The 22933-nt window shown below is 47.7% G+C and overlaps 1 protein-coding gene across 2 annotated transcripts in view; it reads left to right on the top strand.

Moving 5' to 3' along the window:
- The first annotated feature begins 5414 nt into the window (after positions 1–5414).
- The window catches only part of TTC6 (tetratricopeptide repeat domain 6), a 226777-nt gene continuing 209258 nt past the window's right edge, over positions 5415–22933 (top strand). For both annotated transcript variants that reach the window (XM_073554184.1, XM_073554183.1), the window contains exons 1-3: positions 5415–6772; positions 13306–14403; positions 15815–15916. In XM_073554184.1, the coding sequence (XP_073410285.1) occupies positions 13321–14403; positions 15815–15916 (1185 nt within the window). In that variant the 5' untranslated portion in view covers positions 5415–6772; positions 13306–13320. The remainder of the gene's footprint in view (positions 6773–13305; positions 14404–15814; positions 15917–22933) is intronic.

Below are 22933 nucleotides of genomic sequence, written 5' to 3'. Positions count from 1 at the left end.
TGTTCACACCACCCACTGACCGAAACACAAACCACCTCATCAAGGTAACCCGTATTGAAGCAGTCCCTATCTAATGTATTCAAAACCTGAACATATGAACAGTGTCTAAATGAGCAGGATTAAGACAGGCGCTTTCTAGTATGGGCACGTGGTGCATATCAGCTGAGGAGAAGATTTATTTCTCCTCCTGTTACAACCCTTCTCCGCTACATAATAATAATAAATAATAATCTTTATTTCTATATAGCGCTAACATATTCCGCAGCGCTTTACAGTTTGCACACATTTTTCATCACTGTCCCCGATGGGGCTCACAATCTATATTCCCTATCAGTATGTCTTTGGAGTGTGGGAGGAAACCGGAGTGCCCGGAGGAAACCCACGCAAACACGGGGAGAACATACAAACTCCTTGCAGATGTTGTCCTTGGTGGGATTCGAACCCAGGACTCCAGCGCTGCAAGGCTGCTACATCATCAAAGGTCATTGTCGCAAGGCATTGCTGGGAACGGGACTTGCCGGGAGCATCGCTGAGGCCTTGGGATGTTGCGTGGGATGCCGGAAGGTGAGAATATCACAAATTTTTATTTTAATTCTTTTTTTAACAGGGATATGGTACCCAAAGCCTGGAAGAGAATCTCCTCTCCTCTAGACCATTGGTACCATACGCACATTTTCCGCTTACTTTGTGGATAGTGGGAATAGCCACATGCGAAAAGTAAGTGGAACAATGCATTCATATGTGTGTGGAATTCCCGCGATTCCGCAAAAAGAATGAGCACGCTGTGTATCTTTCCGCGATGCGATTCCGCCACGGAAAAATACGCAGCATTAGCACAGCATGTGCGGAATGCCATTGAATACAAAGGGTTGCTTATTTTATGCGTTTTTGCAGCGTTTTCGCGGCAAAAACGCATAAAATCCGCTGGATTTCCGGACGTGTGCACATAGCCTTATGAGGAACTTTACTGGAAAAAATGTAAAAATGTCAAAAGCTAAAAAAAAAGTGACTCAAAAATTTATTTAACATGCATTTGATGAATTGGGCCCTTGCTGGCTTCAGGGGAAATTATTTTGGCCCATGTTCTGCTGATATGCGCCTGCTGGAATTTTTTTGTAATAATGGTGGATATCTGTCTGAACACAAGGTTGTCTATTTGCTTGGCATCAGCTATCGATCCTGTGTTAGGCCCCTTTCACATGTCCGTGTCTCCGGTACGTGGGGTGTCAGTTTTCACATGTACCAGAGACATGTACACATGTTGACCTAATCAAATTAATGGGTCTATACACGTCAGTGTGTTTCCAGGGACCATGTGTCTGTGGGTAAAACACGACATTTTGCCGTTTTTTGCCGTCGTCATGGACGTCAAAACATCCCGCACATGTGCACACAGAGAAGCCGGGGAAGAAGCGCTACTGTAAGCGCTGTTCCCCGTCGGCTGGTTCTGAAATCGGCTGTCATTCTCCCCTACTCTGCCCCCATCTGCGGGACTCCATGACTCACAGCAACGATGGAGGAGTCTGACTCAGAGCTTCTGCAGCTGGAGCCCTCCTGGGATCCTCTGCTGTGTGCTCCCCTCTCACCTGGTGCCAGACACCAGCCCTGTCCTCCAGCCCCAGACGCCCATGGATCACCCGCTAGGGCAGTGGGATACTCGGTACCGGGCTGGTATCTCAGAGGGAATTGTCACAGTAGCGGTGACCCGGTTTGTGGCCCTGGGCGTCCATGTAAAAGGGGTTAAGCGTGGCTGGTTAAAGTTCATAAGTGGATGATACGTGACGCCACCTGTGGTGCTCAGCAATGAAGGGGTTAAGCCGACGCTGCAGGCAGATCCTCTGGGACAGATGGTATAAGGCAGCAAGATGTAATAGCTCCCCACAGGTAGAGCTGTAGTCCCAGGGCAGTGAGAATAGGTGTTGCGGAAGAGTGCAGTATTAGGCACAGAGATGTAGCAGTGCTGAAAGGGTTGCAGGAAGAAGGCAATGACACAACAGGGTGCAGTTTCCTTTACCTTTGCAAGTGCAGTTCAGGATCCAGATTACAGATGGAGCAGTAGTTGGCCAGCCTGGAAGCAACTCAGGAATCTCTCTATGCAGATGGGTTGTGTAGTCTCCTTTCTAGGGCTTATCTGAGGCACTTGCAGTACTGAGTTACACTGAAGTTCCCTTTGCTTGCTCTCTTTTAGAACCCACTCGTATGGCAGACAGCTGTAGCCTCCTTCTTCTGGCTCACAGTTTGCTGTTGTGCCTCCGAGTCTTATGTGGGAACAGAGCATTTACAGCTTCCTATTCCTCCGGTTTCTGCTGCAGGAACATCAGTATCCATACAACCTCGGATACCGGAATCCGGAACCATGCGCCACGCTAGAAGTGAGCCTGAACTCTGCTCAATCCTCCAGCTCTTCTCCTCTCGTCCACACACTTTGCCCTCCTCACACAACTAACTAAACTTCCCCCTCCTGGCCCCCAGAGAGCAGTTCCTCCCCCAACTTTGGTTCAGAGCTCCCTCTGCTGGCCTTGAGTGGGAACCGTGCTGTGTGTTGATTTACCTGACAGAGAGATCCTTCATTGCTTCCAAGCATGACATCACACTCCCTAGGAGGAAGGTAATGCCACTGTGGCGACCATACTCCTGGGGGCGCCACACCCACACTCACCCGCAGACTCCCCAGTGTTTATCCAGTCCGGGTTGGTGATGTTGGCGACGGCAAAGATATCTGCTGCAGGAAACAGACATCCTGAAATGATGGTCAGTTTATCCATATCTTTCCCCCCCCTCGCCACCGCTGGGCCTCTAGGTGCCCGTTTCCCTCTCAGATGGCCGCCGGCAGAGCAGGGGAGAATGATGACAGCCGGCTTCAGCACCTGCCCCCGGGGACAGCGATTACTGTAGCGCTTCTTCCCCGGCGGCTGTCCGTATGGTATTGATGCGGCACACAGGTGGCACACGTAGTACACACACGGACACAGATATCTTCGGTACCGGTTTTTCCGGCACTGGAAATATACGGATGTGTGAAAGGGGCCTTACACCACTTTTTCACCAAACCATGCGTTTTGCTTTTGCTGGTTGGATATTAAACAGCAAAACATCGGTCTCCTTCACAGTATGCCATGTTGGACCCTCAGACACAACACCGTACAGTCAGAGAGCCGCCGGACTGGTAGGAATGATGATATGGGCCTCAGCCATTTCATACACTGCTGAGGTAAAGTGAAAGCTGAGCATTGGTTGCTATGGGGAACAGACGGCTTTACTGTGAGACGGTCATGACGGATGAGGCCCGATAAGCGACCACACGAGGGGCGTGGGGCTGTTCTCCATGGCCCCCCTTGTACTAAACATTATATGTACCCCAAAATAGTGCCATGATAATAATAAAACTCTTTCCATCAAAAGTAAGTCCTCATGTGGCGACGGTAACAGAAAAATAAAGAAGTTCTGGCTTTTGAAATGCAGTAATGGTCGCCAGTTTTGGGCACCAAATGCGAAGTGCTGCCTTCAGCAGGGGCATCTCATATCGATAGTGGGCTACGTTCACACAGAGATTTTTTGTGGCTTAAATAAGACCTTACACTGATGTGGGTCGCCCTCCCAGGGCCGTGGGGTACTCGGTACCGGGCTGGTGTCGGCGGGATGTGTCACAGCAGCGGTGACCCGGTCCGTGGCCCTGGGCACCCAAGTAATGGGGAGATGTGAATGGTGGAATGTAGTTAATGGAATAGTTCGTGACGCCACCTGTGGTGTTCGGCAAGGGAGGTGTTAAGCCGACGCTGCAGACAGGTCCTCCGGGACAGATGGTGTGGTGCAGCAATGATGTTATAGCCCTCCACAGGCAGGGCTGTTGTCCCAGGGCAGTGTTGATGTGGAGAGACACCTAGGTGGTGTAGTGTTTGGCGCAGAAGATGTAGCAGTGCCAGGCGGACGGACGCAGGAAGGAATGGAGGACACCAGGGCATGTAGTTCCAAAGCTTTACTCACAGTCTGTAGTGCCCGCTTCTGTGCCGTGTCCTCCGGGTCAGGGACTCAGTCAACCTCCAGGCAAGATGGAAAGGTCCCTTCCAACACTCCGCCAACTTATGTGCCTTTTCTGAACGTCTCCTCTATAGCGCCTTTAAGGGTGAAGATCTCCTAGTACTGAGTTACACTGGAGTTCCTCCTGACAGATCTTCCCAAGAACTCTACTTGTATGGCAGACAGCTGTAGCCTGCTTTGGGGACTCTCTAATCCTGAGTCCCGGCTCTCTATCCGTGCTGCTGTTGTGCCCCCAAGTCTTAGATGGGAGTAGTGCATTTACAGCCCACTACTCCACCGGTGTCTGCTGCAGAGCCATTAGTGTCCATACAACCTCGGGGACAGGGCCCCGACCTTGCGCTTAGAACTTCTAGGCTGGGTTGTTCCTCTAACCCACGTCCTCTGTGTTCCCTTTTACTCCTACGTTCCGTACTTGTCTTTCCCTTCTACGGAAGCTCAGGCTTCGGTTCAATGTCTTTCTCCTTCTTTCCTTTCCCGTGCCAGCTAGCTCAGATCACTGAGGCAGCTGCAGCACTCCTTCCTCCATCCCACTTCCAGGGATCCCCACTCCTCTCCGAGTGGCTTACTGGCTGACATTCCTCAGACTGACCTCAATTCTGAAACCTTCCCGATCTTTTATATGTATTCTCAACTCCACCCACCTCCCAGCACGTTTAGAGTTCCAAGCAGGGAACCACCAAAGGTGCTCTGCTTCTCTCTAAGCGAGGAGTTGCAATGTGGTTTTGCTGACCTACTGTATTGTGTGGGGTGCGAGTGTTGGAGCATGGTCAGGAGCCTCCAACTTACCTGGATGGTGGGGCACCACACCTTAGGAGAAGGTGCAGTACCTCTGTGGCGACTGAGCCTCAGGGGCGCCACAGATGCGCTTCGGAGAAAGACGTGCTTTAGAGGCTAGTCAGACAGGACTAGCCTGGCGGCCTCTCCCCGCCCGCTGCCATGGACTCACAGGTCTTTCCCTATACACTCACGCAGCCAGAGCCATGGCTAGCAACCTACATATTTCTAGGTTCAAAAGGTGTGGGATTCTTTCGCAGAATGTTCTTTTTTTAAACATATGTTTTTTGTAACTTTTTAATGGATGAATAAAGTCCTTTTTTTACTTAAAAAAGTGCTGGACAAGATTCTATGTTTTTTCACAGGCAGAAAGAGATCTGTCACTCAAGGGCGGAGAGGAGACATGGTAGTGTAGGAGGAGAGGCCTCCACCGAGTACCCAGGCCGGAACCGAGGGGACCGTCTTCCAGGTTCCTGGGGTATCTGTTTCCAGGGAGCAGAGCTAGGGGATGGACTGCTGAGACTGACAGGGCAGTTGGGGGAGGAGTCCAGAGAAGAGGGCCAGACTGCGTGAGTCAGCAGAACGAGGGAGAAGGAGGTGGAGACTTGGGGAGGGCCAGAGAGCGAGAGCCACAAGCAGCTTCCAGAGAGGAGGACAGCGACAGGAGGGAGACTCTCGGTGGACCGCAGGGAGACGGCGCCGAGCTTACTGACAAAATTAGACTGCTGCCTCACTCCAGCTCTCGGCTGCGGCCTACTCGCAGCCGTCCACGGCCGACGCCGCCTCACTCGAGCTCATGGCTGTGGCCTCTTCGCTGCTGCCCGCAGCCACCGCCGCTTCACTCCTGACCACAGCGGTTACTCCTCCTTTGCCGCCCGCAGCTGCCACCACTCCGCTCCAGTCCGCAGTAGAGACTGGGCCTGTGCCCGCTGCGGATCCTCCAGTGCGGCTTCAGACTGCGCCCGTGGCCTATCAACCACCACTTATCACCGCCGCTGCCAGTCCCTGTCAGGGAGTTGCGGCCTCCACTCTCCCACTCCCAGGCGGTATCCCGCTGCCTCCACTGGGGGACATCCCGCCAAAGAACTCTCCGCGGGCCTGTTGTGCCCCTACTCCTCCTGGGCGTCGGAACGCCCAAAGACTACACCAGATCTTCAGCGGCTGGGCCCAGTGGCTGCGACGCAGACACGCCGTGGAGCAGAACGCCGAGGGACGTCAGGACGGATAAGTGATACATAGTGACTAAGGACCTGCAGTCGGCCATTCAGCGGCCATATAGTGACCGGTCTTTGCCGGATTAGTCGTGTTCTCCCAATTCTTGTTTATGTGTATTGGCTCCCTGCGACGACAACTACTGTTATTCTGTTGGTTGCGTCACAATAGCCCTAACGGCATTTATCTATAAAAGTTAACGTTTAAAGTCATTTCTGTCTCGCGTCTCGTCACTGCATCCTGCGTACCTGCTATTACCACAGTGAGAAAAATATTGAACAAATGCTGATAGTGTGGCTGTAGCCTTACAGTTTTCATCTCCTGATGTAAAAGCCTGATGAAATAGTGAACGTGTGAACATGGCCTTATTCTTGCTGTTTTCTGCAGTGTATCACTGGCCAGGCGAGAGGTTAGCACAGCTTTTGGCTTGCTTGGCTCATAGAAGGCTGATACAGTGACACAAGCCCAGGTTTTAGCTTTGCTCCATAGATGAAGCCGCCCAGTCCTCCCCGCAGCACTACTGTGTGATTTGACAATACAATACTCCATTGAAATTCGTCTTGCAGTTCCACAGTCGGCCGCTGGGGTGGAGCAGCGTGCACAGTCAGGATTGTGGGCGGGGCTCTGGAAAGTCACAACTTTGTGTTACTATGAGAAGTCTGGGACCGGAGTCCCGGGCGTTGCTAGGTAACGGCTCCGCTTCTCTCAGGGCGGCGTGTGACCCGCGACACCGGACCTGGAGAGTGAGGTGGGTGCAAGAGAGAACTAAACCGCACCTAGACCGTGTCGTCAATGCACATTGAGGCGAGCGGTGCAAACTGCAAAGCAGCCTGTGCCATGACAAGTGCCGGTAGCCCCCCTCCCGACTTCTGACCGGAAGTGACTGCGAAATCAGGAATTTATTTCTTATAATGATTGTTTACTTTTACTTGTTTGTAGACAATTATATTGTGTTACCAAATATTGGGATGTGTGAAATCTGGGGACACCAGGGACACAATGGTGTGATATTGGGGGGTCACTAAGGATGAGGACACCATGGAGACAATGATGTGATATTGGGGGGTCACTAAGGATGGGGACACCAGGGACACAATGTTGTGATATGGGGGCACTAAGGATGGGGGCATCAGGGACGCAATGATGTGATATGGGGGCACTAAGGATGGAGACACCAGGGACACAATGGTGTGATATTGGGGGGGGGGGGGTCATTAAGGATGGAGACAACAGGGCCACAATGTTGTGATATTGTGGGGCACTAAGGATGGGGACACCAGGGACACAATGTTGTGATATGGGGGCACCAAGGATGGGGGCATCAGGGACACAATGATGTGATATTGGGGGGCACTAAGGATGAGGACACCAGAGACACGATGGTGTGATATTGGGGGGTCACTAAGGATGAGGACACCATGGACACAATGATGTGATATTGGGGGGTCACTAAGGATGAGGACACCAGGGACACAATGTTGTGATATTGGGGGGTTATTAAGGATGGGGACTCCAGGGACACAATGGTGTGATGTTGGGGGGCACTGAGGATGGGGACACCAGGGACACAATGGTGTGATATTGGGGGGCACTGAGGATGGGGACACCAGGGACACAATGGTGTGATATTGGGGGGGGGGTCATTAAGGATGTAGACACCAGGGACACAATGGTGTGATATTGGGGGGTCACTAAGGATGGGGACACCAGGGACACAATGGTGTGATATGGGGGCACTAAGGATGGAGACACCAGGGACACAATGGTGTGATATTGAGGGGGGGGTCATTAAGGATGGAGACAACAGGGCCACAATGTTGTGATATTGTGGGGCACTAAGGATGGGGACACCAGGGACACAATGTTGTGATATGGGGGCACCAAGGATGGGGGCATCAGGGACACAATGATGTGATATTGGGGGGCACTAAGGATGAGGACACCAGGGACACAATGGTGTGATATTGGGGGGTCACTAAGGATGAGGACACCATGGACACAATGATGTGATATTGGGGGGTCACTAAGGATGAGGACACCAGGGACACAATGTTGTGATATTGGGGGGTTATTAAGGATGGGGACTCCAGGGACACACTGGTGTGATATTGGGGGGCACTGAGGATGGGGACACCAGGGACACAATGGTGTGATATTGGGGGGGGTCATTAAGGATGTAGACACCAGGGACACAATGGTGTGATATTGGGGGGGCACTAAGGATGGGGACACCAGGGACACAATGTTGTGATATTGGGGGGACACTAAGGATGGGGACACCAGGGACACAATGTTGTGATATTGGCGAGGCACTAAGGATGGAGACACCAGGGACACAGTGGTGTGATATTGGGGGGTTATTAAGGATGGGGACTCCAGGGACACAATGGTGTGATATTGGGGGGCACTGAGGATGGGGACACCAGGGACACAATGTTGCGATATTCGGGGGACACTAAGGATGGGGACACCAGGGACACAATTTTGTGATGATGGGGACACCAGGGACGCAATGTTGTGATAATGGGGAGGCACTAAGGATGGGGACACCAGGGACACAATGGTGTGATATTGGAGGGCATTAAGGATGGGGTCATCAAGGACACAATGGTGTGATATTGGGGGGGCACTAAGGATGGGGGACACCAGGGACACAATGGTGTGATATTGGGGGCTGTTGTGAGTTCATTTTCCCCTTCACCATTGAGGTCTGATGAACTCCCTCTTCTGGTGAAGGAAGGTAGTGAGGCTGATTACCAAGCACCTGTGCAGGATGATGATGACTGGGTGACTGGAATTGCTGACTGGATATAAGGCAGCCAACGCCCTTCTGCCTTGCTGGTGATCTCTCTGAGGGATTCTAGGAGACCAGTCTGATTCCTGCTCCTCAAAAGCTAAGTTTTCTGCTCTGCTTTTTGCATTTGTGTTTTGGTTTTGTTTTGCCTTGTTTTTCGGGATTTCTGCCATTCCCTGCTGGGGTGAGCTGAATTCCTTTTTGCTCTGTCTTCAGAAAATACCTGAGTGCTGATATAGTCTTTTTGAAGCCTAGCGTCTTCAGGGCCTTTTTCCCTGTCAGTCTGTTGGCTCTTGTTTTGATAGGATTTTGGCGGATTGCAGACAGCAGCTTTTCTATCCTTTCCTATTTAGTTAGCTTGGGCCCCATCATTTGCTCAGCCTATCTTTCTATCTGTGTGAGTGTTTTTTCTTCTTGCTTCACCGTCATTATATGTTGGGGGCTGCCTTTTGCTTTGGGGTCTGCTCTGGGGCAGTTTAGATTTCCCTTTCTGTCTTTAGGCTATTTAGTTCTCCGGCTGTGATCGAAGGGTCTAGGGCACCGTAGGAACCCCCCACGGCTACTGCTAGTTGTTGTTGATAGGTTCAGGGGTCTGCAATCCGATAGCTGCCAACTTCTCTGGTTTTCTGGACTTAGCTAGTATTTCTGTTTTTGCCTCCTACGGTGACTCATTCATAACAGGGGGCACAATGGTGTGATATTGGGGGGGCACTAAGAATGGGGACACCAGGGACACAACAGTGTGATAATGGGGGGCACTAAGGATGGGGACACGAGGGACACAATGGTGTGATATTGGTGTACTATGGATATGGACACCAGGACACAATGGTGTGATATTGGGGGGGCAGTAAAGTTGGGGACCCCAGTGACACAATGGTGTGATATTGTGGGGAAGGACAACAAGGATGAGGACACCAAGATTACAATGGTGTGATATGGGGGGCACTAAGGATTATTATTATTATTATTTATTTTTTTACATAGCACCATTAATTCCATGGTGCTGTACGTACATGAGAAGGGGGGTTACATGCAAAGTTATAGATATCGTTAACAGTAAACAAATTTACAATGACAGACTGGCACAGAGGGGAGAGGATCCTGTCCTTGCGGACTTACATTCTATGGGGACACAATGGTGTGATATTGGGGGGCACCAAGGAAGGGGGACACCAGGGACACAGTGGTGTGCTATAGGGTGGGGTCACAATGAAGTGATATTGGGGAGCAGTAAGGATGGGGACACAGTGGTGTGATTTTGGGTTCACTAAGGATGGGGACCCAATGGAGTGGGTGTTGTATTGGGGTTTCTAAGGATATGGACACAATGGTGTGGTATTGGGGTGCACTAAGAATGGAGACACAATGGTGTGGGTGTGGTATTGGGGTTTCTAAGGATATGGACACAATGGTGTGGTATTGGGGTGCACTAAGGATGGAGACACAATGGTGTGTTATTGGAGTGCACTAAGGATGGGGACACCTGAGAACTCATAATGCTTTTACTGGACAGTCAAACACCGCATACAATGTTTAGTCTATGTTCACTCTCAGTTTTTTCTTTCTGCTGCAAAATCCTGCTCTCTTGGGAGTAAAAACACTGCATTCAAATCACAGGCTTTGTTGCTTTTTATGGGTGCTGATCCCGTGTCATTTGTTTACAGTACAAGTTTTTTTCTTCAAAATCACAGCTAAACCTGTTTTCTGTATTTGTGCAGCGTTTTTGCACTCATTGCGTTCTGTGAGTGATAAAACTGTCACGACTCTGTTGTTGGGGGGTCCCGGGACCAGAGGCTCCTTCCCTGTCCCTAACGCTAGGGGAGGCTTAGCTCTCCCTATTCACCAGGTTACTTCTGATAGTGAAGATGCTGGGGTCACGTACCTTGCCTTAGCCCCTGAATCCGCCCTCAGTCTGCACCCTTACCCCTCCCAGGGAAGAGGGGAGTAGTAGTGTACCGTAATACACCAACCAGACTAACAAGGCAATATGCTCAGGGATAATGGAAAATACCAAACAAACAAATTTACTCACGCAAATAACAGAGGGATGCACCAGGGGGTGGAGGATGGGGTCAAACCAAAGCAGAAGAAGAAAGGGAATTATCATACACTCAAAACCTAGCAACAGTCATAGATAAATCCACCAACTGCCTACTCTACAACCAACAACAACCTTGCCATGCAGTAAAGCTAACTCTGACAATGAGTGCTAGCCAGGATCCATATTATATAGGAGATTGGAGTGGCTAACAGTGAACAGCTGAAAGACTTAATGCAGGAAATTTTCCAGGAGCTCTCAACTGAGCATATTAACCACTACACTGCTAAAATAAATTTACACCATTTAATATGAAGGTGCGGTCTTCTGCCTCCTCTTTGTCGCAGTAAACCCGTGACAATAACACTGCAAAAATGCTGATAGAATTGACACACTGTTCTCAAATTTAGTTAGGAAAAAAAAACTAAGTGTGTGCATGAAATTTCTGAAATCTCATAGCTTTTGCCGACACTGTAAAATACGCCTCTCTTTTACAGCAAAAAACGCTGCAAAAACACTGCGTGTGAACATAGCCTTATATGGATTCCAGTTAGACGAATCTGATAGGTGTGAATGTAGCAAAAATTGCTGGTGTCGTGACAAGCAAATGTCTGTATATTATTTTTCATTTAGGGTGCTATCTACTAGATTTTTTTGAAATGTGCACAAAACTGAAGCATAATGTGACATGTGATTAAATCTTTTCAGTGTCTGCCACTACTTTACTACCTGAATAAGATATTTGCTCCAAAAATGATTTACACCACATTTAAAGGGAACAGGTTAATGGCATTCTGACACTGTGCGGCCGCCGCACTGAAGAGCCCCACTGCTGGGAGGAAATTCCTCCCGGCAGCATTCCAGTCAAAGGGTGTTACTGGTGCGGTTTCAGTCATCGCTATGTGTATGTAACTGCGCCCCCAGCACTGACTGTTATACGGCCCTAATGCTGATCCTGCTGTCAGTCGGTGACGGGGACGTGAATACAGTCACCACTATATACACTATGAATGGAAACCGAACACTGCTGGGTGGATAAAGCTAATTTTCTCCTAGCAGCGGGGCTCCCTCAGTCCTAGCACTGCTGGTGTCAAAATGCTATTAACCTGCAGATGAAACCCTACAGATATGGGTTTCATTGCAGGTTAATAGCGTTTTGACACTGGGCAATGCTAGGACTGAGAGCCCCGCTTCCAAGAGAAAATTACCTTTTCCCAGGTTAATAGCTGTATTTTGTATGACAGGTTCCCTTTTACATGTCTTTTAGACACTCTCTACACATTGTTAGACAATTGGGTGTGGACACACTAAGAGGGCTTGTTGTTTAGCAGAAAAGGTTGTGACCTAACATGCGACACCATGCACTTAAAACTGAGCCAAATGTTTTGTGCAACTTCTATAAATTACCGGTAGCTTACTTTGTGATAAGCTAATTTATAGAAGGTGCAGACTTGGGCTAGACAATCTAATGATGCACCAGATTTATCAAAAAAACATGAAACACTGTGATAAAACAAGCGCATTTTACGACTGCCTAGTTGCAGTTTGCAGTGTCTAAGGATTAGGCGGTATTGAGAAATATGTCTCAACAGCCGGTCAGAGGTCGCTGATTGTCTGCAACGCTCAAGTGATATAACAGTGTCACTCAAGCATCGGGAAACGTACTGAAACGGTGCCAGTGCAGGAGTGGAGGGCAGAATATATCCAAAATTTGCCGCCAGAGGCACCATGCAAGGTGACTGGGGTGCCAATGGCTCTGTAGTGTGTGCATGGGGCCTTTATTGTAATTATTGGTTTAGTAATCAGTGTTAGGGTTCATGCACATGATTGTTTAAGGCTGTGTGCCCACGATTCGGAAGTAGCAGCGCTGTGGAAGACATCCGAGTACAGTACGATTTTCATGGGCTGTCAGAATGGAGAAGCTAGAGAAACTTACTTTTCTGATCAGAATAATAGATTCATTTTTCTTGGAGAGAAAATGGTCGCGTTATCCGAGCCTAAATCATTAGGGCAGGTATTGAGTTTTTTAAGAGGAAACTATCCTTTTCTGGTCTTGAAAGTCACAATACTTGGGGCATTCTGCAGAGAAGAAATCCAGATGCACAGCAATGTTCTTTATCCACGATAAATCATATTTCAAAAACCCACCCACATAAGGGATAAAGCAGGTAAAATAATTCACAAACAGTGAAATAAGATTGACCTGCTAAATTGAGAAATCTGTGACTGGAATTAATGTGTGATGAATAGGATTATCCCATCAGGGCAAGTTTCTAGGAGATGATCAGCAGTAACTGCAAGGAAAATTAGATTTAACAGTGCATTAAATTGCGTATTTAGGAAGCATCGACCACTAGATTACTTCCAAATACCGAGTCATGCTTCTGAAAATGAAAAGCAGCGCTGGTGGAAAAAAAGCTAATGCTCTTGTTAATTTATTATACAGGCAACCACAGAAGAGATGTCAGACAGAAGGGGCCATTTGCATTTTAGACTCAATTATGCAGAGGAGCTGAGAATCAAGAAAGAGCTGGAAAGATTGCTTAAGCCCCCTCATAGGGCTATCAGACATGATATGGTGGAACTCAGGCCCAAAAGCACCTCACCCCTATCTCTGACGCAGGACCCTTCTATCCCCCAGTCAAATCAATTTAATTCTTCCTCACGTCCAAGATCTGGGGTTAGAAGCAAGTCATCTTCAGCTGTCTGTCAATCTGCTCCAACTTCATCTGTATCAAAAAGTGAGGCTGTTTCTAAAACTGCACATATACAGCTCGTCTATAATAAAGTCTGTACGATATCGAAAGATGCTACTTGTATAACTGGTGATATTACTCAAGAACCAAAAGACCAGACACAGCATGTACGTAAAGACGTCCTGGGGAGTGAATGTGATGTGCTGAGGCCTGCTATTGCATCTTTCGTTGGGACTACCAAACCTATTATGGTGTTCACCCGACCAGAGCCACCATCAAAGCCTAGATCTTACATGCCTCAGGAGTCGTTCAAGCTCCATATACCTAAGAAGCCTTCAGTAAAAGAGAAGAAGGTGACAAAAAAACAAAAAGTGACGCCAGTATCTTTCTGCAAGATGAAGAAAGTGGTTGTAAGGTCAACTGCAGACAGTGATGATGATAGCACCTCTTCAAGTTCTGATTCCCAGGATAGCAGTGACTCACAGAAAGATACAAAAACTAGTAAAAAGAAAAAGAAACAGCGGTTAAAGAAATACCAGACGTTAGCTACATCAGAGCAAGTTCAAGTTGAAAGTAATGACCCCACAAGGTCTCCATCTCCTATAGCGGTTGAGTTACCCCACGTGGTGGAGCCATCTTCTACTGACTCAAATGTTGATCAGAACAACACAAAAGGGATAATAGAAAATGCAAATATATGTGTGTTGCCGCCAAGTAAAATGTCAGCAAGGTCGGTAGATGATATAATAGCCTCACTGCGGTCACCTCAGACGTATACAGCGACAGACCTGATGATAAAACAGTTAATGGAGAGTGTGTTAGGACTGGACTATAACGTAGTATGCGTGGTAAGTCTTCCTTTTTAGATCTTCTTACACCTTTGCAGTTCATGTGATTTCTATGAGTATTGTTGGAATCACATATTTATTAAAGGGTTATCTGGGACTTTGTTTTTTTTTGCGATGGGACTAAGTAATTGCTAACTACCTGCCTGTTCTGCCCTGCAATGATCTCTTCCAGCTCAGATTGCCGGTGAGTCTTTTGCTTCTGGGGACGTCACATAGACAGAGCAGCTCCTTCTCTTCTGCTCTGCTCTGTCAACAGGGCGTGCGGCCGCGCGGCTCTTAGAAACCCGATGTTTACGTTGGATACCAGCGTGCAGCGTTGCTGATCGCTGGCTCCCGCTGCCACACGTAGTGATGCGCGCTGGCCAGCGGGAGACCAGCGATGAAAAAACGGCCCAGGACGATCCAGCACGATCAGCGATACCCGGTGGGGGGGCCGGTCGCTGCTGGATGTTACACACAGCGGTATCGCTGGAGTGATCGCTGATGTATCACAAAATCAGCGAGATCGCTGTGTGTAACGGGGCCTTAACTGTGGGGAGCTGGCTATCAATCAGCATAACATTGGCCGTGACATCCTATCGACAGGGCAGATGGGAAGAGATAAAGCTGTTATGTTGACATGATGTCAAAAGGAACAAGAGAATCGCTGTTTGATCCAGGAGAGATTGTCGCAGGCAGAAGAGGCAGATAGTAACTGCTGGTACGTTCTTAGCCCCGTCATAAAAAAAATAAAGTAGTGGGTGGCCCCTTTTAAACACATAACTTGAAATGCAAAAAAGCCACACCAAAAAATTGCAGGAACTAAAAACTTAAAAATAAATAACCAAACTGCAGAAAACAGGCCATGCCAAATGCATGTAAAACACAGGCTTTTTTGTGTGTTTAGGAACCTTACTGTTAATTTAAACTGGCCGATTTTGGCCTGTTAATGAGCGTGGATTGACTACAAAAGGTGATTGGCACTCATTTACTGCTGTGTTTAAACAGGTCGACAAATAACTGATTAGAAAAGAATGGTCATTAATATCATTCAATGTCCATCTGTCCCTGTACAGCATGTTTTATCGGCAGTGCATCCCATGATTACACTGAGTGATACATTGCAGCTAACAAAGTTTTTTTTTTTATGCCGGCATAAACGATCATCTCACTTTGACGAACAAGTATTTTGCTTGTTTGTCGGGTGATCACCAAAATGTTTAAGCGGGTAATTGGGAAAGATTGGTCAAGAATCGGTGAATGAGAATTGGCAATCTAGATCAGAATAAGGGATGCTTGTTGCTTTTGTTCCCCAAAAAACAAATGTTTCCTTCAGAGAGTGCTTTGCAAGTGCATTTTGAGACTTTACCTTCACAGGGTGTTGAGGAAACCAAGGGCCATGAACAATGTAATCAGTAACTTATTGTTTCAGGAAACTACAGAAGAAAAAACTGTTGTACAAGAGAAAGAAATCCAGCAGCCACAGCTGGAAAGTACAGAAACGTCACTTGTGGAAGTTCAGCGACCAGAGCAGGTAGGTTCTGACAGTCATAAAAAAGACAGTCTGTATTTAATAAATAAAATTCATTAGAATCCTTTCTATGACATTATTTTGTTATTTCTCCTGGAAATTGACAACTAGGCATTACTCTTCCATTTGTCATAGGTCATGTCCCAAAACTGTCCTAGACTTGTCACATCTTATTGACGTGAAATGTTAACACACAGTTGTCATTTTATTCATTCAATGCAAGAAAAGATGCTTCAAAGTCATTATTGTATGGAGAATACGAGTTTTAACTAAAGTAAACATTTTTGGTACTCTTTCATAACTTAGATTTTTTAGGTTTACAGTTTAGGACTTTAGACAAGCTGAGTGTGGGATCTGTTGTAGTAGTCATTGTCACATAGCTTCCCAAAACAGGTTTAACCATAAAAGCAGCGTAAGGATTGCATTCTCTCTGGCAGCAGTTGAGGTATACGCACAGGCACGAAGTGTCTAGATCACACAGGAAGGTTTATTAAAAGTAAATAACACTTCCAGTTTGAGAAAATAAACAGTTTTTCTCCAGGACAAAAAGGTATAACTGAAAAGGGAACACAATTAGTTCCAAATGAACATGTATCAGTGCGGCATCTCCCAAACTAATTACAGTCCATACACTCATATTCTCTGTCTGAGACTCGTCAGCAGTACAGGTCTTTATCGCTTCATTGGGGGACACAGGTAACCATGGGTGTATGCTGCTGTCGCTAGGAGGCTGACACTAGGCAAAAAAGGAAAATAGCTCCTCCTAAGCAGTATACACCCACCATCTGCCACAAAGCACATCAGTTTTAGCTTAGTGTTAGTAGGAGGCAAATGGATCTGATCCAAGATCCATCTTTTTCCTTACAGGTCACCTGTTATTTTGTATTAACTTTTTCCCCTTCTATTTCAGGTTTTCTCCTACAGGGTAACAGGGTGCAGATTTCTCACCCTGTTTTCCCCAATCGTGTACGACCGAGAGAGCAGTGTGGTGTCACCCACATCACCCACTCTCGGACCCCCAAGGCAGGACCTGATCCAGTCACCATCATGATGCTTCACGGTGATCCCCGATGGCCGGTCCTAGCCTTTTCCCCACCCAACCCCTCTCCTCGGAGCGGGCTGGGAGGAAGACGGTGGCACTTATGGTGACCTTGCCTCATCTTGTAAGGGGTTGACACCGTCTTATGCATAATCTGGAGATGGTGCGCAAGGAAGGACCATTTCTTCCAGTGACTCTCATCCATCCGAGGGCCCCTGACAATGTCCTCACCAGTGAAGAGGCACTCGGGACTCACCTCTACAGGTATGTCCTTTTTTCCCTTGCAACAGACGCACTTCCTGCCTACCTGCCTCACAATCCACTGCTGCCACGGTCGGCACTCAGGACATGGCAGCGCTGAAGGGATGCGGCCATTTCTTTATCTAGGGCTTTTGTTAACGCCCCTCTTCTTTAGCCGCCCCCCTTCCTGGCTAATATCTTGGCTTCTCACTGCTAGCTTTCCTCTCCTTCCGTTCTGGCCGGACCGTGCCACGCCACCTGCACCGCGTCATCATAAGTGCGCGTTTTCTGCGTGCACCTTTTTTCTCCTATCACGGAGCATCCTGTCCCTGATTGGTGCACGCCCCTGGCAGGACAACCAATCGGAGTGGCCTTTTTCATCCTGATTCCGGTTGGTAAAATCAGCCGGCCACGCCTAACGCATCGCACAGTGCTTCCTTCTTCAAGCATGCTGCACAGCCTGCTTTCTCCTGCACGCACCGCTTCTCCTCTCACATTGATTTGTTCCATATCAGCTCCAGACATCTACAGCCATACAGGGGGACACAGCAAACACACAGTCTCCTGCCTGGTTGTCGCTGGCATCTGGTAGGCTGTACGTTTTTCCTTACCTACCATCACTAAGGCTCAACTTATGCCCAACCCTTGAGAGGCCTCTTTCTGCCCTACTAAACTTATTATTTACTATGCCTGTGCTTTCTGCAAAAAGAAGTGGTCCTCAGGTCAGCCTTCACCTATTTGTCAGTTCTTAAGACCTTCTACCATGTCTTCACCACAGGAGCCCCCCACCGCCTGGGATGAGAGCACACCCCTTCCTCTGGAATGGGTTATTGCTATGTCTTACTAGGTCTCCAACCTATAGTTAAATGGAGCTTTTTTATGGATTCAGTGCGCTGCTGAACATAACACACAATTACTCGTGCATTAGAAGATCGATGTCTTATTCATTTCTTTTTCCCAACGCGTTTCGAAGTGCAAATCACTTCTTCCTCAGGGGATGATATACAGGAGAAAATAGCGTAGCTTACAAGTTAAATACACTTGACATTTGAAAAAACTTTTCCCACCCGGGAATCTTTCCAGAGTAGGTGGCTGGCTACTTTTGTTCCGGGAGGCCTGGTTGTTGGTGGTCGACGACACCTGGGTCTGAGATATCGTGACTTCATGCTACAAAATTGACTTTTCTTCTCCACCAGGAAACGCTTCTTCCAGTCTCGCCCGCCAAGATTCCCGACTCAGGTATCGAGTATTTTTCAGGCCGTCTCTTCCCTGCTATGAACAGGAGTAATTGTACCCGTTCCCTTGCACAAACATTTTTTCAGGGTTTTACTCCAATCTTTTTGTGGTCCCGAAGAAAGACGGGTCTCTCTGTCCGATTCTGGACCTCAAACGATTGAACCTTCATGTTCGGATCTGTAATTTACATTCGGTAATTGCCTCCTTGGAGCCAGGGGAATTTCTCTCTTCTGTGGACATTCAGTCAGTTTGCTTACCTACACATTCCTGTTTGTGTTCAGCATTAGCGATTCCTCTAGTTTGTGATACAGGAGAACCACTATCAATTGTCAGCTCAACTCTCTCTCTCGTCCGTCTCGACTGAATAGTCAACAGGGAAAAATCCTCCCTGTCCCCAGCTCTGTGCCTGGTGTTTCTGTGCATGAAGTTTAATACAGTCCGATCCAAGGTCTTCCTTCCAGGGGAAAGCTTTCCTCTCTTTGCCACGGGATCAGTGTTCTGAAACGTCCATCCCCTCTGCATGAGCGGACTGGGTAAGATGATTGCCACCATGGAGGCCATACCCTTTGCCCAGTTCCATACCCGTCCCTTTCAGCTTGCTTTACTGCTTGGGACAAGAGACCCTCCTTCCTGGACTGGTCCATTCTACTGCCTCTCAAGGTGAGGCAGTCTCTAACATGGTGGACTCTCTCCGCCTACGTTCAACACAGTAAATCCTTCCTCCCTTTCCTCTAGCAGGTAATCGCCACTGATGCCAGTCTCCTTGGATGGGGAATGGTCTACCTCCATCACAGCACAGGGTCGCTGAATCTCCCAGGAGGCCGCTCTCCCCATTCATCTCCTGGAGATCAGGTCAATTTACTTTTCCCTTCACTGCTGGCAGACCCGCATCGCTGGGCATCCTGTCCGAATCCAATTTGACAACGCCACTGCCGTGCTTACATAAACCATCAAGGCAGGACGCGCAGAAAACAGGTCATGGCGAAGGTAGCAAAGATTCTGATTTGGGCTTAGCGTCATGTTCCCGCTATATCAGCCATTCACATTCCAGGGGTGGACAATTGGGCAGCCGATTTTCTGAGTCGTCAGGGTCTCACATCGGGCGAGTGGACTTTCAACACCGCCATCTTTGAGCAGATATGTCAAAGTTGGAGCAGCCCGGACGTCGACCTCATGTCGTCTCGACTGAACCACAAGGTGCCTCAGTTCGTAGCCAGGTCCCGAGATCCGATAGCCATCAGCTACGATGTCCCAGTAATCCCGTGGTCACAATTACAGCTGACTTATCTTTTACCACCTCTCCCCTTTGATTTTGAGAGTCGTGAAAAAGATAAAAGATAAAGGCGGAAAAGATTCCTGCAACCCTGGTAGCTTCGGACTGGCCCAGAAGCGCCTGGGACGCGGAACTAGTGAATATGCTCATGGACGTCCCTTGGAGGCTTTCAGACCGTCCAAATCTGCTTTCACAAGGTCCCCTCTTCCAGCAGAGGTCGCAGTCTCTGAGTTTATGGGCATGGCTGTTGAGGGCCCGGTTCTGAAAGAGGCTGGTTTTTCCCATCAGGTCATTCAGACTATGATTAATGCGAGGAAACCAGTATTCTTGCGTATTTATCACAGATACTGGAGAGCCTTCTTTCAATGGAGTGAGGACAACAATTCAGCCCCTATGTCGTTTTCCCTTCCTTTCACCCTGGGGTTTCTCCAATCAGGTCTTGACTCTTGTCTCTCACTCAGTACCCTTAAGGGTCAGGTCTCCACACTTTTCTTTTCTTTTCAAACAAAATTTGGCCTCTTGTCCTTAAGTGAAGACTTTCCTTCAAGGAGTTACTCACTTGGCACCTCCTTATCGTCCTCCTATAGATCCATGGGATCTTAATCTCGTTCTCGGCGCACTTCAGCGGCCTCCCTTTCAGGACATTCGATCTTCTCTCCTGTCATAGCAGGTTGCCTTTTTAGTCACCATTACGTCTATCAGTAGAGTCTCTGAGTTAGTGGCACTATCCTGCCATTTCCCGTTTCTAGTTCTACATCAAGACATCAAGACAAGGTGGTTCTCAGACCCGTTCCTTCCTTCTTACCTAAGGTGGTCTCTTCATTTCACATTAATGAAGAGATTGTCCTTCCTTCTCTCTGTCCCTCTCCACTCCATCCCCTGGAGAAGTCCCTCCACAAGCTGGATCATGGTTAGAGCTATGCGAATCTACCTCTCAAGGACTGCTTCCTTTCTCACTCTGATGCTCTGTTCGTCATCTCTGAAGGTCGTCATAAGGGGATTCCAGCTTCCAAGTCCACCCGTTGGATTCGTTCGGCAATATTGGAGGCATATCGCGTTCAGGACAAAACATCCTGCTTCGGGGGTGAGGGTTCACTCGACCCGGGCAGTAGGAACTTCCTGAGCAGCTCATCACCAGCATCTGCTTTGCAGATTTGTAAGGCAGCGACCTGGTCATCTTTGCACACCTTTGCAAGGTTTTACAGGGTTTAAACCCATACCTTGTCTGATGCAGACCTGGGAAGGAAGTTGCTGCAGGTGGCGGTTTCACACTATCCAACCTTAGCCCGTTTCTTTTTTGTTTTCTCTGTTTTTCCACCCTTGGGACTGCTTTGGGACGTCCCATGGTTACCTATGTCCCCTAATGAAGCAATAAAGAAAGATGGATTTTTGGTACTCATCATAAAATCTCTTTCTTGGAGCCTTCATTGGGGGACACAGAACCCTCCTTAATTGGTTTTGTTGGGTTTGTACATATGTTGAGCTTTGGTTGCTTCTCCTACTGCTTTAACGCTAACTGATGTGCTTTGTGCCAGTTGGTGGGTGTATACTGCTGAGGAGGAGTTATTTTCCTATTTTGCCCAGTGTCGGCCTCCTAGCGACAGCAGCATACACCCATGGTTACCTGTGTCCCCCAATGCAGGCTCTGAGAAAGAGATTTTATAGTGAGTACCAAAAATCCTTTGTTTCACCTCCATACTCTGGGGTGGCTCAGCTGCCTTTTAAATGAGCTGCAAAGCCTGGATTGGAGCCAGGTGAATGACCAGTCCCACCTATCTTTTCTGGTCGTTCCTAAAACCCATACCTAAAAATCCAGGTCCATTAAAAATCGTCTCAGCAACTACTTTGCTGTAGCCTTCTCTCCGGGATTCAAATCACAGGACCTGTCCAGCTGCATCCTTACAGCAGCCAAAAAAGCAGAAAAAAATAGAGTAAATCGGTGGCGTTTTAATGTTTAGAAGGAAAACCTCCTTGGCCCCATAATATATAATAGAGAAAAACTATATAATACGACGTACTTGATATTATCCTGAAAGAGAAACTATCATGAGGAATTGACCTCTCACTTAAATCAGGTTTTTATGTTAGATGTTTTTATTTTATTAATTTTTGTAGTTTTTTACCATATAAAGTCCAGAAATAATCAGGTCTTGAGAATCAATACCAGTGAAAAGGAAAAAACATGGATTTGGTCTGCACTACCAGGAAAAGAGAATCCACTGCTGAGGTGTTATGATAGCCTAGGTTGCTTTGATAGCAGCCTTCATCTCGTCTACATTGTTGGGTCCGGTGTCGCTCATCTTCCTCTTGACAATATCCCATAAATTCTCTATGGGTTTAAGGCAGGGGAGGCAATTAATTTTCCCGAGGGGCCACATGAGAGACCATGACTGTTGTGAGGAGCCGAACTAATAGCTTGAAATTAATTCTACTCAATATTAATTTATTAATATTAATTGTATCACTTAATATTGAGCATAATTAAGTATGCTGACACCCCCTATATATCTTTGCACCCCCACACAGCTCCTTATATACAGCATGAGCCTCACACAGCCTACTACCTATGCGGCATGAGAGAATAGTCCAATGAACATAGTGGATAAGAGGATTAAAAAGTATTATAATGGACACAGCCACAATCTCACATATCCACCATAATAAAGACAGAAAAAAGACCAACTGCAATGTGAACTCACAGACAAAAGGCAAATACAGTCAAAAGGTCAAACACCAAGTAAAAACAATTTTATTGGTATGTATAAAAATATGTATACATATATACAGACAAACATGCATGGAAAAGGGCTGACAGATGGAAAAAGGCTATATCAACCACATACAAAAAGCCCTGGTAGGTATGTCACAGGGGAGTAGCCCTAAACAACAGGGTATTGTGAATACATCAATCACTCATAATGTTATGCCAACAGGTAATAAATACCAGGTACCCATTCAGGCAACTATGCCATACCCAGAACAGAGTCACATGTTCATACAAGAGGTGAATGCCACCAATATTAAGCAAAGTATAGAAGTATACAGGTACCTTGTAGGCAAAAGGCAACCCTCCCGGACCGACCTACCAACCCCAACGCGCGTTTCGGCGTGCCTTCATCAGGGGGCATGAGCCCCACACAGCCTCCCTATATACGGCATGAGCCCCACACAGCCTCCCTATATACGGCATGAGCGCCACACAGCCTTCCTATATGCGGCATGAGCCCCACAT

Source organism: Dendrobates tinctorius, unplaced genomic scaffold, assembly GCF_039654945.1.
Source record: "Dendrobates tinctorius isolate UK_male_01 unplaced genomic scaffold, ASM3965494v1 ptg000208l, whole genome shotgun sequence".
NCBI lineage: Eukaryota > Metazoa > Chordata > Amphibia > Anura > Dendrobatidae > Dendrobates > Dendrobates tinctorius.
This window is presented reverse-complemented; position numbering and strand designations above follow the sequence as displayed.